We start from the raw sequence: 16,177 nt of genomic DNA, 5'->3' as shown, positions 1-16,177 counted from the left end.
AGATCAGTTTGACACCCCTGACCTAGAGAGAACCCACGCAGGCACAGGGGGACCATGCAGACTCCACATAGAGAGATCCTAGGAGGAGTCTTCTTTATGCCACACATCTCAAACGCCTCAGCTCTATTTCCCAGTTGCATTTACGTTAAGATATCTGCGGCCACAAAAAGCCACTTCAACAATTATTTCAGGGACAAAAGTTCAGGCTTCCAGTTTCACATCAAGAATGACAAACACCAGCGTTTTATACATTTTATTTACTCCTTCAATGTTTGATCATCCCAAAAGTCAACAACGGAGCTTAAATGAAACTTTTCCAATTCAATACAACATGAATCAGGAATGGAGTTACCTAACACTGTGTGACAACACACAAGTACTTTGAGTCCAAAGGACTGAAAAGAACACACATCTTTGCAACCTCATGTTTTCTATTAACAACCCAGCGCTCTTAATATGGTTTCACAGAACAGATGCATTTATAGAGCAAAAATATTCACCCTTCCATCTCCACTGTAAAGAAAGCCTTTTTATTTAATCAATTAACCTAAAAGAAAAACAGTAAAAAAGACAACCATAGCGATTTATAATAGGGCAAATATGAAAGGACTGCTTTCTAATCTGGAAAGGTACTAAGCCATCGTAGAACCAGGACTAGTATATGAATACGCAACGTGAGTGTGTGGAAACAGAGCTTCTTTATTTAAATTAATGACACCACACAGGCAAGTTAAAATGGTCATGCTTTAAGTGATTGATGATGGAGGGATTGGGAATGGGGGTGGGGAGGTATGGTCTCTAAATATACTAAATGTAAATATTAACAAGTATGAACAACGCCAGTGCAACCAGTTAACAGAGACATTCCTATTCAGTGTGTTAGTGTTGGCAGGATCTTCCCCGTTACTTCTCTTCACACCACTGGTTCTCTTTGCGTACCTGCAGACCAGAACAGGCCGAACATCTCAGGAGGAGCACAACGTTTGTTTTCCGTCAGACTGAAAGAGGACAGAATAACTTACCTGGGCTTCTTCCTCCTCTGTGAAATCATTTTTGATGTTGAACGTCTTCCTGATTTCCTCCGGGGTTTTGCCTTTGATCATATTGGCCACCGTCTTGCAGGTGACATCTAACAGGCCTTTGATGTCCAAATAGTTGGCGGCCTAAAAGAGAAAAACACAACAGTGACTTATATGGGGGGGGGGGGGGGGGGGGGACAGAGAGAGAGAGACACACACACACACACACACTTGGACTCCCTGACACCTTCAAAGAAAATATCTATACAGTGTGTGTGGTGTGTGTGTGTGTGTGTGGATTCACTCCAGGAGGTATGATGCTCCTTGTAGTGTTCACATCAGCTTTGTCTGTTGCGAGCTGATAACAAATAAAACCATATTAAAACATTTTGAAGAGAAAAAAAAAAAAGACCATTGAGACATAAAATATAATCCAAGGAGGCCAGTGTGACTCACCATGAGCTCAATAACACAAATACAGAGTTGATGTCACAAAGTATCAACCAGGAATGCGACATCGCACGACATCAACTACTTGCCAGACAATCCTGCGTGTTTGTTTCATCCAGAGCTCAAGACAGAGCAGCAATTCCCTCGCTTCTCCTCGCTCACTAACAGTGACCGAAGTCATTACAACACGCACCTGGAGCAAATCTCACCGGGACGACATTTTAGTCCGCCAACCAGGAGGTGAGCGTCGCCTCAAACACCTGGAGGATTGTTCCATCGGATTCTTAATGAACGCCTACGATAAGCTGTGGTGAACCAAAGCTTGACACTTTCAGAAGATCATCATGAAGCCAGTGTTCACCAATGCTAAGTCCCTTCTGGGTCCTCCCCCCACCACACAAGTGTGTGACACACGTTAGGCCACATCAAACTGCAGAGGTAAGCCACTGGACACGTCGGCATATTGAACACACAACTGAACACAATTTCCTGGTTTCTTGTTTCACTGGGGTCATGTTCCTCTAGCTGTTACCCAGAACTTGATCAGAACTGTTGGAAAACAACAGACATGGAGCTGGTGCTCATGCTGTTGGCGTGTTCCTCAGACCCCCCCCCCCCCCCCCCCCCCCCCCCCAGTACAAGTTCACTGCATTTACCACCTGCTTGTCGACTGAATTGTGAACATCCGAAATTATTAGCATTTTCCAGCAAATCATCCAGCCTCCTACTGGTTCGACCACCTCTCAAAGCCATCAGCTTTCCCACTGGCCTCCGACCACTAAAACCTCCATCTTTATTTGGTCTAGTTAAGTCAAATCCTGAGGGAACTTTTCAACCTTGCCTACTGAGCTTTAAACCTCATCACCAGAGCCCCCGCCACTGCACTACTTCATCAGCTCAGTTCTATTCAGCAATCTAAAGCTTTGGGCCTGTAAACAGCGGGGGGGGGGGGGGGGGTTCTAAACCCAAGCCAGTGACTAATGTTTCACTTCGTGGAAGCCCACTGCTGTGTACCTATTTCCAATGAAGTCCAGACACGGAGGTGACCTTTCACGTGGTCTATAAAATCCAATACAATCTGTGATCGCTGCTGCAGTCTTCCTGCTATGACTGATGCCTTAAGTTTCCTGAAGTCTGGATCACATGAAAACACACAGTGCTCCAACACTGTAAATACACACAACTCAGGAAAGGAGGGTCACACACATCATAGAACACAAGAGTTCTCTCTCTTTCACAGTGGAAGTAAGAAATCTCCTCACTCAGCAGTATACAGAGACACATTCTACTTGAAAGGTTTGGTTGGTGGCAGACAGGAGTAGAGGCCATCAAATGAACAACATGGGAGTCTCTGTAAAACCTTTACTCACCCTCATGACTGAGAACAACTATGAGTGAGATATCATCTTGTTTATGTCAACTAAGAGAGTCACAATGTCAGAGTTGCTAAGTTAACTTGGCTTATTTACCAGAATGAGTTCAAACAAGGTGCCTTGGTCCACTTTGAGAAACTCCTGGTCCCACACAGGAATGTCGTCCGTCCTCTTCTCCTTGTTCTCGTCATCCTCAGGGGGAGGAGGGTCATCTTTGTGATGAGTGCACCACTGAATAACCTGAGGGAGACACACACGGCTTTACCTGAGGAAGACTCGCCATAACCAGTCCAATATGCCTGGAATCCTTCCCCACCGCACATCAAGGCGGAGCACAAATACACAAACTTGTCACTTTGTCAATACTGTGTACTTTCAACATCTGAGACACCTGTTTAGAAAATGATGATTGTTCACGTCAAGTCAAAGGTTCCCCCTCTGGGTTATGAGCAGAAGAATCTTTTCTTTTTCTTTTTTTAAATTGCAGGTCTGCAACACAAGTATGAACTTGTAGGACAGACGAAGACACTGACCTGTTGAGCTCTCAGCTTCCTTCGTGATCAGACAGCCATTCATTAGATGAACTAACCAACAGACAATGGCAGGAAGCAACCGTGTGCTGCAGTATGTGACTGATTAACAGAGAGCCCGACCACATCGAGCTGTGAGGGAACTTCACCTGCTTCTGTTCAATGTAGATTACATTACTCGAGGTTACAATACTGCTTTCTGATGCTGGCATTTTGATACATCTGTTGGTTTCAATTGACATTATCAGAGCTAAAACTTGCAGAAACATAAAGCATTCATCAGAGAAATAAAACTTAAGAGTTGTTGCTAGGGTAAAAACAATATGCTTCCATAAAAACCGGAAATAATTTACTTCCTGTACTGCCACAAGACTTATAACTGGGATATTCTCAATATTCACAAGTAAAGCAGAGGTTTTAGTTACTCAAGTATTCTAGTTTCCACTTGTCATCTAAGTAGAATTAACTCATCGTGTCTAAATGGGCTTTGGTTGGGATTTAAATGGGTGTTGAGAGCCAAAGGGGTGAAACATGGTGGCTGAAATTCAACATCTCCACAAGCCTGCTATGAGACAATAAAGGTGAACTGTAACTGGCAGGAAGGAGAGGAGGAAGTCTGGGTGTGAATACCCAGAACCCCATGACATCAGTGGGCTCTGATAATAGCTGCATCTAAGTCGAGCATTATTGCGTTGCAGCACAAATACTGGAATCATCCTTTAGCAACTGTCTGTCGTTTGATAGTGCAAGAATGGGCCCGATAGCCTCTTCTTTAGCATTTGTTTTTACTGCATCACTTTTCTTTTTTGGAGTTTGTTTTGTGAGGAACCAGAATGCCCTGTTGGAATAGTTATTGAAGCTCGAAAATATCAACTTGTGTGCAAAACCCCCGAAAGCCCACCAGTGGGCTCTGATAATAGCTGAAACAAATAACAACAGCATTACCACAAGATTGTGGTCTCTGTGTTGTGTGTTCTTGTGGTAAAAATACCTTCTTGAGAATGGCAGCGTTCACATTGGGGAGGGGGACTGGGTCGTCATCTCCTTCATCATCCATTCCCAGATCTGTTCAAGAATCAATTGATAACTATTATGATAGAGAACCCTTAGCTTAGTAGACGGCTTTACTGTCTTCAGCGAATTTAATGTTACCTTCTAGCATGGTCTTGATGGTGACAGACTGTTTGGCTATCTCAACATCCACCTCGAAGATCTCTCCATCAGAACTCTGTAATTTTATTGTGGGCATTATCTGTGGAGAAATACAGAAATAGAAAGGACAACACACGTTGAGCTCCAATTAACGGCAGGGAAACACGTCAACTCAGGTCGCGAGCGCTTCAGTTTGCTAATTTTTGTCCTGATTGGACTGTTGACAACTTGTGTGTAACTAAAAGCTAACATTATTAGCATCCAAATACAGCAATAATAAACCTCGTAGCATAAATGTAACATAAATGTATCGTTAACATTGAGTGTGACGTAATTAGAGAGACAAATTTAATCGACAATTGGTTGCCAAAGAAGGGTTTAGCTTCTAGAAAATCAAAGGCTAAGCGTCAAGAAGCTTACCGTGTAGCAAGCTAGCTACTTAGCCGCTTGGATAACAAACTTTACTCCCACATGCATGAACCTCCTAGATTTTGCAATTAAGACACCCTCTGGCTAGAATATTATCATTCAGTGTTTTTCGAGCAAATCTCCAGCTAAAGTTGCGTATGCCGTGAGCTAACCGCGTAGCTAGCATTATCATGCACAATGACGGCACCTTAGCCTGCGATGTCAGCGAGGCCTCTTCACCACACATTCAGACAAAGATGTAAATACGGAGAAAATAATCTGAGCTGAACTTTTGCCTGATGAATAAAAATGATTTCAGCACATTATACGTACCGTGAATGTTTTTTAACACGGATCCAGAGGTGAAAATCCTCTATAGTCAATAACGAGGCCTGAAGAACACCGAGGATGAGTAAACTGTCGAAGGCTGGATCAAGCTAATGGGTCTGCCGCCCGCCGGCTGTCGGATGCTTTGTCGATTGCTGGGGGGGAACGACGCTGTTAGAGGGCGCTATTGAGTCGAGAACACGCTGATTTATGAACTGAGCAAGTAGGTTGGAGAGTCAGCTGACCCAGGAGATGCTTGGTAAAATGCCAGCGCCCGTCAGCGTAATTCTGTACCAAATATGTCCAAATGTTATGGATGAGGCTGAGAATGTGCAGAATCAGGCAAAGGTGGAGCATGTTAGTGTCAAAAAAATAATGTCAAAAATGGTCTCAAAATGGCAATGATTTCTAAAGTTAACTGCAAATTGGAAGGCAATTGTTTATGTGAGTCTCAAAAATGATCAATATAGGCAACTGGACTCACCTCTTGTTGCCTCCAAATAATTATGTAAAATACGGTTTATGCTGCTCTCCTTTTTGTGAGATACAAGTAAGTATCATATTTACATAAGTAAATATCTATCGTGCTAATAATGATTTTGTTTTCACAATTTAAACATGCAGCAAAGTGACATTTCATCTGGCAGGTTAGTTTGATGTTTATGAAGTAAAAAAATAATAATAATAGAGGAACCAGAGACAGCAACTACAAGTCAACTATTAGGTTATCTGGTCCAGGTTCGACCCTTCTGATTCAAGTGGTTCTTATATCCCATTATCATTCCACCATAACTTCGGTTTCCCAGCTCACGAATTAAGCTCCAAACGCTGAGTAGCGCCATCTTTAGGCTGAAAAATTCCCTAGCTGACAGTTCAAAGGCCGTTTGTTTTTTTCGGGGGTTTTGCACACAAGTTGATATTTTCGAGCTTCAACAATTATTCCAACAGGGCATTCTGGTTACTCACAAAACAAACACCAAAAAAGAAAAGTGATGCAGTAAAAACAAATGCTAAACAAGAGGCTATCGGGCCCATTCTTGCACTATCAAACGGCAGACAGTTGCTAAAGCATGATTCCAGTATTTATTTGTGCTGCAATGCAATAACGCTCGACTTAGATGCAGTAATTTAAACCTCCACTGGGTGGCGCTTTGAACTGATGTCATGGAGCTTTCATGTACTCCTGGAATTTTTCATACCACTGATCTTTCTTTTTGTTCATTGCATCATGAGTGCCCTTTTTCACGCTTGGAGGTCAAGCACAAAGCTGCGTGTCTTATCAAATGAAAGTGTAGACTTCTCTCAGTGTTGACCTTGTTGGGCTGTTATGGTTCATTTTTCAGTTAAAGCATTTATTCAAAAGTAACTATAAAGGTCAGAAGGTGACAGTTAATTTGTATATAAAGTGCTTTTGTTGCTTTGATGGTTAACATTTATATCCTGTCAAAAATGTCTAGCTTTAAAATCATTTCAACCATGAATTATAATGGATTTATATATTGGCTACTGGTTAATGAGCAGACGTTTCCAAGACACGCATCCTGATCTAATTCTTAAGTGTTGCGTTGGCCTGCCAAGCTGCAGCCCAGACGGCTGACCTACTCCTTGGTTGGCTGACCTCCAGTAAGCTGTCGTGATACAATCTGCAGGCCAAAGTGTTTCAGAGAATAAAAACAAAACAAAACCATCAGTCACATCAAGGAGACACCTTCATCTTTATTATTCAAATGGTTTGGTTAATACAGACTCTGGTTCAGAGGGAGTCAGTGAGTCGACGTGGATGAACTCTCCATCATCTGTCATCTAATATACAACATATCATATACACCAAACGGCAACTGCCTTAAGAAGGGTTTTCCTTTTAATTTACACAGGACAAAGAAACCTCCTGTAAAACCTTCATGATGGGGGGCTTTTATTTGAAATTTAAAAAAAAAAAATCAAAAGAAAAAAAAGACCATCTAGGGGGATTTTTTTTTTTTTTTAATCTTTTGACATATTATATTTTTTCAAATTCTTTTATTTTGGATTTACAAAAGTGCAAACAGATCATGGTCAGATCGAAGTGAAGCCACGGCATGTGGGAGTCACAAGAGCCACGTGTAAAGTAGCCCATGTAGGAGCCTCGGTGCGTCAGTCCAGCTACACAGTTGAGTACAGGATGAAGGTTTAAACATCACTGTTGGTTTACATAGCAGGGGAGAGTTTCGATGAAAGTCCTCAGCAATGAGTACTGTCATGAGTATGGCACACACCTTTTGGTCCATCCATAGACACACGTGTTGTTTTTGCTAAATGCTTAAATAGGGTCTTTGTGTGAATGTACAATGTGCACTCGTGTAGCGCCCCCCCCCCCCCCCCTCCATCTTCCTCAATCATGTTGTTTTCAGTTGAAGATCGTATCATAGCGTTATTGGACTGTACAAGGGTCAAAGGTCAGAATTTAAAGGAAATAGTCTGGGGTGCGACGAGTGACATGAGGCTCCCCTCTGCGAGGCGCAGGGTCAAACTGCAAGCTGGTAGAAGAAGAAATAAGTACATAAATCAAAAGAATCCTGTTGTTGCTTGTGTTTAACAAAAAAGTTGAATAATTTCCAGAGATTCCTTTTGTTGTCGTACTTACAATGAGTATTTGAGGGTGTCGTCTAATTCCATGATAGCTGCCTGGTTGCCACAGCGGTAGCAGTAGTTAGGAGCACTAAATATAGTCACCACGTTCCTCTCATGACACCAGTTGTAACCCTGAAAGCAGAATTATTATTAATGGAGGTCGATCAGGATGAAGTACCACGATGAAAAATGTGCATGTATGAGATAGCAAGCTAGTGACATCACAGTACTACGGTCTTCTGGCAGTTGGAAGAAACTTAGCTTCTTGTTGCTACTTTCATCTTTGGTTTAGTTTCTTACTAAAATGAATGAGCTCAGTAAAATGAATTAGCCAAAATAAATAAGTAAATAAATCAACACACACCTCCATAACCAGCTGGTGGGCACGGGACACCAGTGTGAGGCGGTTGGCATGGTTGAATGTCTCAGAGATGTCCTGACCAAACGTGTAGCCGGCTCCTCGAGGGGAGATGCCCCAGCCACCACGGTCGTCGGGGTCCGACCATAGCAGGTCACACATGGGACCCTGCAGAGGCCCAGAAGGAGCGTGTTAATGTTCCTGACCATGATGGAGTTGAACACTTTGGTCTTGACACATGAACTTTTTCTTTACCTCATGTGGCACTTCCTGTAAACGATCCAGCGCTCTGATGTGATCCAATGTATCTATGGATGGTGACAGGCCTCCATGAAGACAGAAGATCTGGAGGGGAGAATATGTGAGTACTCAGCTTCCCAGCACTACTACTCTGATGCATCAGTGCACACTCATCCCCTCTGTGAAAGGAGCAGAGGTGGGTTCTCACCTGAGAGTCTACCAAGGCAGTGAGGGGGAGATAGTCGAACAGGTCTGTGAAGTACTTCCAAACGTTGGCGTTGCCATATTTCCGTAGGCACTCGTCATAGAAGCCGTACACTTGTGTGATCTGTCTGCTCTCGTGGTTCCCTCTGAGGATTGTGATGCGCTCCCGGAAGCGTACCTGAAACAAACAACCAAGTCTGCTTAGTCTTTACTGAAAAAGAAAAATACCAAAACCTGATTTAAATACATAAAATGTGTGATGACTTTTGCTATTATCAGTACCACACTCACCTTAAGTGCTACTAGTAAAGTGACGGTTTCTACGGAGTAATACCCTCGGTCCACGTAGTCTCCCATGAACAGGTAGTTTGTGTCTGGAGATTTCCCTCCTATCTTGAACAGCTCCATGAGGTCGTGGAACTGACCGTGCACGTCTCCACACACTGTCACTGGACATCTCACCTCCTGGACGTTTGACTCCTTTGTCAGGATCTCCTTTGCCTGGACAAAGAGAAAAAGAGAAAACACACGGATAAGCACATTATCAGGCCTCTGCAATAATGACGCTAACGGCATCAGGACATGGCGTTATCAGTCATTTTCTCCAGTTTGTAGTGTGTGAGCGGGACAATTCAAGTGACGCTGCACTGTAATCACATGCTCTCTCTGCACTGTAATTTCCAATGTCATTATTTGTTCTCCATCTTTATTTTAGGAACAGACAATTTCCTGCCAAGCTCGCTGCACAATTTCCATATCAGCCTGCAGGGGGCTTCTAAATCAAGATGCTACACTGTGATTACAGCACGACCCCCCTGAACATCACCACCATAATCTCTCAGAGGAAATAAGCTCCAACATTGTGTGTGTGTGTGTGTGTGTGTGTCCACTTTCCCATGGGCCTGCCTTCCTGTGCACTGACTTCACTGCAGCAATTCAATTAGTGCAATGCTCTAAAAGCCTCAGACAGAGTGGAAAACAGTCACGAGGGATTTTGGATGATTACTTTAGGAGGACTTAGGAGTGCCAAGGCAGGAAAACGCAGTCAACCAAATCAGCCAAAAATAAAACTGGAAAGCAATATATTCATTTGCCAAGACTTCATCAGTGTGTACAGTCAGTTTGTGACTCAGTAGGAGTGTTTTCAGAGGAAACACTTGGTAACTGTTGCCTATTGATTCAGCACGAACAAGCCCTGCACTGACATAACAGTCAAAATATGCAGGGGATTTTCTTCTCCGGGTCAGCTGAGACGGAAACAAAGGATACTTGGAATCATTTGAATTCATTTAGATGAGGATCTGGTAGTTTAAACCAACAGAAAGTTTACATTTCTGCCTCTGCTTAATCATCGTTCTCATCAATATTTATGCAGCCTTTACCAGTTCCCGCCTGATTAGAATTAAAAATGGATGAAAGCTTTAAACAGTACTAAATCGGAAGATTCCAGCTTGTTCTGGGACTATGGGGTCGGGTTTTAAAAAGAGCTTTGGAGCAAATAAATCCTCAAGCCTAAAGAGAAATGTTCTGCGCTGAATGACCACCACACAAGTTGGACTTGCATGGGAGATCAGATGTGCGCCAAGAAGAGAGGGAGAGGGTGGGAAAAAATCAAGGAGGTGGAGCTTCAGACTGGCTTCATCTAGTGAAAATGTCTCCACACATCCACGACAGACTGGGGTCAAGGTGGGTGTTAAGATCACATGACAGACTTTGAAGCGGCTCTTAATTTGGTTTCAGTACACACTTTGTTAATAACAGACAGTGAGAGCGCACTGATGTTGACAGTGCTGAAGCTGGTCTGTCCTCCGGCCATACGGGAGAGACAGAGACAGAGAGACAGAGAGAGACAGAGAGAGGACTGCAGCTCTGCACAATGCTGACCTATATTACACACATATGCACACAGCCCACGTGCCCATACTACCATGTGGCAGGAGGCCTTTCAATGACAGATTGACCAGAGCATTTGAACTGTTGAGCCCAAGAGAATTTTCTACATGCCTGCATTCAAGTGGCATTACTTTGAGAGGAAGAGCAATATGACCGGGCTAAACACGCAAAGCCTAAGTGGACCACCCAGTCACTCATCAGTTACTACGCAGCCGGCTACGTTACCATGTAGCAGGCTAACAATCAAAACAGAGCTGCTACCAAGTAAGAAATGAACCCAGAAATCATTTCCATGGTCATTTTAGGAAGGAATTCTCACTGGCAGCAAAAATGCTTCTGAGCCAAATGTCCAACTCTTCATCTGTTTCAAACAGATCTCTCTCTCTTCTTCTGCTGCTAGAGAAACACAGAATCCACAGCAATGATGTAATAACTTCCATCTATATTTAGAGCTGCCCTGGGAGAACATCCTAGATTGTGAGGTTTAACGAAAAAGTAGAACTACCTCATCAAAAACAAATTCCTCTCGAGTGCTGCACCTCCAGCTCATATTCATACTAAGGTTCACGGCAACCTTTACAGCTCAGTAATCTTATGTTGGCGTGTATGAATCACACTGTGCTGTCATCTGATCCTAAATTGGCTGAAAAGATTAGAACTTGGTGAGTGTTTACTTCATGTAATGCTGGCCTGACTAGAATCTTCAGTCATTGTCTGCCATCAGAGCTGGCTGTTATCAAGAGAGTTGTTTATTCGTGAGAGGACATGATTTAATTCAATGAATACACATCAAAAAAGTACTAAAAAGAGGCAGAAGATAATAAACTAACAGGATTAACTTCTATCTAATAAAATATGACATAAAACTGGAGAAATTCATGTAATGACATGTGACCTGCTTCTGCTGAAATTATAGTTCTATCTTCCATTTTCATCCTAATAACAGCACAAAGCCTTTAATTTGGGTCCGATGTTATTTACCCAGTGGATGATGGGTCAAAGCTTGAACCGGGGAAGCCAGGCTGGCTCTGGATGAAAGGATGACGGTAAAGATTATGTAATCACCCCACCCAGAGTACGCACCCCACCTGTAGCGGGGGGGGGGGATTCTCAACCCAGATTATAGACCAAGACATCACACGCTCTATAATCAAACTGCTTAGTAGAGTGCTGAGAAGTGTAGTCAGCACTTTCCTGTCTGCTGCAATATAATCCCATTAAAGCGAGTTAAACTGGGCCAAAGGTCCTCCTGGATCCAACACAAGGCAAATTAAACTTCCCAACGAGGTCCAACAACAAGCATAGAGGATGACCTCACTTTGTGGTAGTTCAGCATCTTCTGACAAAAGCACCATCGTCAGTGAGGAAATAAGCAGCACCAGCAGCCACATGAAGGCACGTCGTCAGCTCTTCTACAATGACAGTTTGTGAATTCTGCTGAGACGCCCAGAACAACCTTATGTCACTGTCAGTCAAATTGGCTCCAGTGTGTTTAGAGAGTCACTGGATTGTTGCGTTTCAGCTTTTCTGCGACTGTTATCAGACCCCTGGCAGGATCAGCTTGAAGATGAGTTCCACTAACTCAAGACAAGAGAAACCAGTAAGTCCAGGCCTAAATGTTCACCAGAGAGACTAACAGGTACAAAGATGATGAGGCAGGCTTTGAACATGAGGGACAAAAATTTATGTCTGAATGTTTTCCCTCTCCAAAGTTTATTTTTGACACGAGGGAGAAAAAAAAAAACAAAAAAAAAAACAGAGGAAAAGTCTCACAACTAGTAACACTAATCTGATTTGTAAGGAGTGACGTCACTACTCTGTCAACAAACATCTGCAACACAAATCCAGAGAGACTTCATACGGTTATGGAAGCCAGGAAAATTTGGATTTACAAATCCCTCCGTACGAGAATATACATGGTTCAGTTAAGAGCGACGGACAGAAATCTCTTTTGGTCAAAATGAACTTAAAAAGGGCTGCAGCTAGCAATTATTTGCACTGTTGATTAATCTGCAAATAATTTTCACCATAATCGATTTATGGTTCAGTCAATAAAATCTGTAAAATACTTAACCCAATGTCCTAGAGCCCAAGGTCACAGGTTCTTTTTATTCATTGTTGTTCAGTTATGATCAACGAATTGTGTCAGCACTGTAATTTACCTTCATACATGTTTATGCTCCATCAAACCAAGCAGCTTGTCATTTATTGCATATCTTCAGAAGACATTTCAGAAACTGTACATTTTCCTCAGACAGGTAGAAAAATCATGGAACTCCAGTGATGAAAGTGCGTGTGACTGAAGCGGTCTAGACTCTGAAAAGACTGTAGTATGTGTGATGTGACAGGAGAAAAAAAACGCACAATTATGATAGACAGGATAAAGCCTCCAGTTCTTCTCGGACCCTGCATGCTAGTAACCGAAACCCTTTGGTATGTTAGCCTGGGCTGAGATTGCTGGAAAGCAGCACCAAACAGAAGAAGGACAGATTACACTGCACATCCCATGCGTCTACACCTCCACACATCCCAAAAACAGACACGGCAGCTCTCTGAGTCACGATGAACAGTGTTATCCTGAGCCACACATTCTTGATCCCTTTAGCAACAAAGGCTTTGATAGCGTTACTGATGAAAGTCAAAATCAATCATATCCTTGGCTATTTTTAGAGCAGCGAGGGTGTTGTGTAAGTGCATTATGCTGACTATATCAACCAAAGTCACTGAGGGAAGGAAGTACAGATGCAGGTGGACCATAGTTTGGAGCTGGTGAGTGCTTCAATGCTGTGAGGACAACCAGGCAGACTTTAGGATGAGGAAACTTCATGTTACATCTTCCACTCATCAACTTTGATGGCATTTTGGATGAATTGGTGAGAAAACCGGGGAAATCAACAGGAGATAGCAGACAACATTTAGCCTATTCTTATATATGCATGCTCCTTGAGGATTTTATTCATTTTCCAAAGACTTAACTGTTCATAAAGCTTACCGTTTGAACTTACCTTGACCTTTACAGCCTCTTAAACATATAGCATAAAATCTAAAGTTTAACTAAGTTTAACTTTATCAGCTGCCACGGCAGAGATACCATCCCCCACCCCTACCCTACAACAAAGTTGAATAATACACTTGAATCTGCTGGAACTGACCAAATCAGCAGAACTACAAAAGAAAACAAATGTCAGGATTGACGAGCCACTTGGGAATAGCGTGCAGTTAACCTTCAGCCAACAGCCCACCAAACATGGAGGAGGGCCTCATCTCTCAGTCCTTTAACGAGCTGAGGAGGACCAAAGTCTCTACAGGATGAAAAGCAGCTCTGGCAAATGGAGAAAGTAACACTGATCTTTTATTATCAAAGGGAAGTGTAAGACAGGTCTGACTTTAGATGAACCCAGGGTTCTGTTGATCACAACTGGAGTCAGAAATATATTATATCTGAACAACAAGGCACAAATAAACTCCTACACAGACCCTAACTGAGTGCCGTTACAAGACATGGAGCATTTTGATTGGTTGAGACTTTCTGGACTACATAAATCTTCAAATGATTAAAAGATTTAGACAAAAACACTGTTAAGATGTTTCTTCCGGCACAGAAATCAGGACCTGAATGACAGCAGGTGGTCCAAGTGGAAAAGATGTTGAAAGATTAGGGTTAAGCTCCGCTTCAGACCAGAAAAGTCTGCAGTTAGCCAGTTGTCTGCCAAAGAACTGTGCATGTCGTGTATTTAGCACTCATTCGTGTGAATTACAAAAACTGTAACAGCAAGCTCACATTAATTTGCCGACAAGGAAGCTCAAGGTACATGAGCCACTGTGACCTCAATCAAGACGATGTCGGACAGGTTAACCATTGAATAAGCTTTGATCATTGATTGGTAAGTTGTCCGAATCATTTTCAGTCCCAAACTAATTCAGTCTCTTGAGTTCCCTGAATGAATGTGGGGAACAATGGGCCACATTTATATGCATAAATTTGCTCTCACACCCTGAAGGCCACTTTCAGCCCTTAATTTAGTCTTACACAGGGAGGGAATCCTGATAGCCGTTTGTAACACCTTGTTCTGACAACTATTGTGCGTCTCTTACAAGTCTTTGCAAGCCTGATTGGCTAATTGAGACACAAGGAACACGCACACACAAGGTGTCTGGAGCGAGGAGTTCCAAACAGCCACCAGGCTTTGTATCCTACCTTTAAGAGTAAACTGAGGGTTAATAAGTCCAATAATGTTAAAGAACAAAGGGCCGATTACAATTATTTTGAGAAATGATTCATCATACACCAGTGTCTAAACTCTCGTGTCCAATAATAGTGTATTTTGTTGTCATGTGTGAGAGCTTTAGGCAATTATAAACAGCAGCTGATGAAAACTGAACCTATTTTGAACCAAAGGAGTCATTTGAGGACGTCACCCTGTTCATCTTGAAAACTAGAAACTGACACTTTGGTTAATGTTTACAGAATGAATGACTGCATGAGAAAATGATCAAAAGCGTGCATTACAACTTAAAATATGACTTATTTCTGGTTAACTTGCTGAAATGTCAAAAAAAGAGACTTTATTGTCTCGTTAAAGAGGGACTGCAGAAAAAATTATTAACTTGGAACGCAACTCAGATGCTACGTTGAGGTCAGAGGTCAACTGTTCCATTTCCTACCTCTGACAAACGCAGTTACTGACACAGCTTTAATAAAGGGATGACGACATATCAACTTTCACCTTCTCTTCCTTCGCTTTACACTATTAAACCGATTCAAACCACTTAGTTTTGTTTTCGTTTCCAAAACACTGCTGGTCCTGACGTCACTGACCGCCTGACAACAACACAAACGACCTGCTTGGTTTCAATTAAGAGGACAATAATGAAGCTGTCAGCAGCGTTACAGTTTTATCTGGAGGGGGGCTTCTTTAGGGCCACAGCTGGCTAACGGAGACGCCACAGGTCACACGGGCGGGCTAAATGAGGAGGGCTGGGAGAGCAATGAGACGTGAATGGTTGCCTGTCTGCCTGGTAACCCCTCAGACGCACACTACTACTCGTCATATATCACTCACAGGTCTGTCTACCGGTTCACGGAACTACTGAATCCCGAGCAAATCACTCATAATGATGGGAACATTTGCTCGCAGCGCAGTTGAAATGTAAACTATAGACGCCATTTTAAGAATGTCTGGAAGGCGGCGGTAAGGAGGGAGAGGAGACGCTCAACATAATTCGGGGCTGAAGGAGGGGGGGGGGGAGAAAAAAATAACATTTATCTCACCTTTTCACATAGACTTTTCACTTGACCCTCCGTAAGCTGTTTGCACTCGTTGAGCTGCTCGATCCACTGATCAAGTTCTTTCGTAAACGCCTTTTCGTCCATTTCTCTCTTTTCGGGGTCGCCGCAGTTCGTTTACCGACACGTTATCTATTTTTTGTTGGAGGAGGAGTCCCGGGGTGTTCTTGCCCGTTCCAGAGCTTCCCAACTGCGGCTCCTGGGTGTTAATTGCGCTCTTGTTCAAAGCCCTGTGTTCCTCTGCTGTCAGATAGCAATGATTTGGCTCAATTAAAACTCAAAGGAGGGAGGGTGGGACGTCAGTTGGTGATCCACCCAGGAAATGA

General features: G+C 42.9%; 2 protein-coding genes across 2 annotated transcripts; both read right to left on the bottom strand.

Moving 5' to 3' along the window:
• Positions 1-238: 238 nt before the first annotated feature.
• skp1 (S-phase kinase-associated protein 1) lies at positions 239-5,437 on the bottom strand. The gene is made up of 6 exons (XM_086225622.1): positions 5,266-5,437; positions 4,525-4,624; positions 4,364-4,437; positions 2,939-3,082; positions 1,023-1,163; positions 239-939 (listed from the first exon to the last, which is right to left on the bottom strand). The coding sequence occupies exons 2-6, from the start codon at positions 4,619-4,621 to the stop codon at positions 904-906; spliced, it is 492 nt and encodes a 163-aa protein (XP_086081748.1). The 5' UTR covers positions 4,622-4,624; positions 5,266-5,437; the 3' UTR covers positions 239-903.
• Positions 5,438-6,955: 1,518 nt separating this feature from the next.
• Positions 6,956-16,177, bottom strand: ppp2cab (protein phosphatase 2 catalytic subunit alpha b). The gene is made up of 7 exons (XM_086226040.1): positions 15,837-16,177; positions 8,963-9,172; positions 8,676-8,849; positions 8,483-8,572; positions 8,234-8,395; positions 7,883-8,001; positions 6,956-7,775 (listed from the first exon to the last, which is right to left on the bottom strand). The coding sequence occupies exons 1-7, from the start codon at positions 15,936-15,938 to the stop codon at positions 7,703-7,705; spliced, it is 930 nt and encodes a 309-aa protein (XP_086082166.1). The 5' UTR covers positions 15,939-16,177; the 3' UTR covers positions 6,956-7,702.

The sequence above is a fragment of the Aulostomus chinensis genome, chromosome 15, assembly GCF_037954235.1.
Source record: "Aulostomus chinensis isolate RoL2024-O1b breed Wild chromosome 15, RoL_Achi_v1.0, whole genome shotgun sequence".
Lineage (NCBI taxonomy): Eukaryota > Metazoa > Chordata > Actinopteri > Syngnathiformes > Aulostomidae > Aulostomus > Aulostomus chinensis.
Note: the sequence above shows the minus strand (reverse complement) of the source record. Positions and strands in the feature narration are given on the sequence as shown.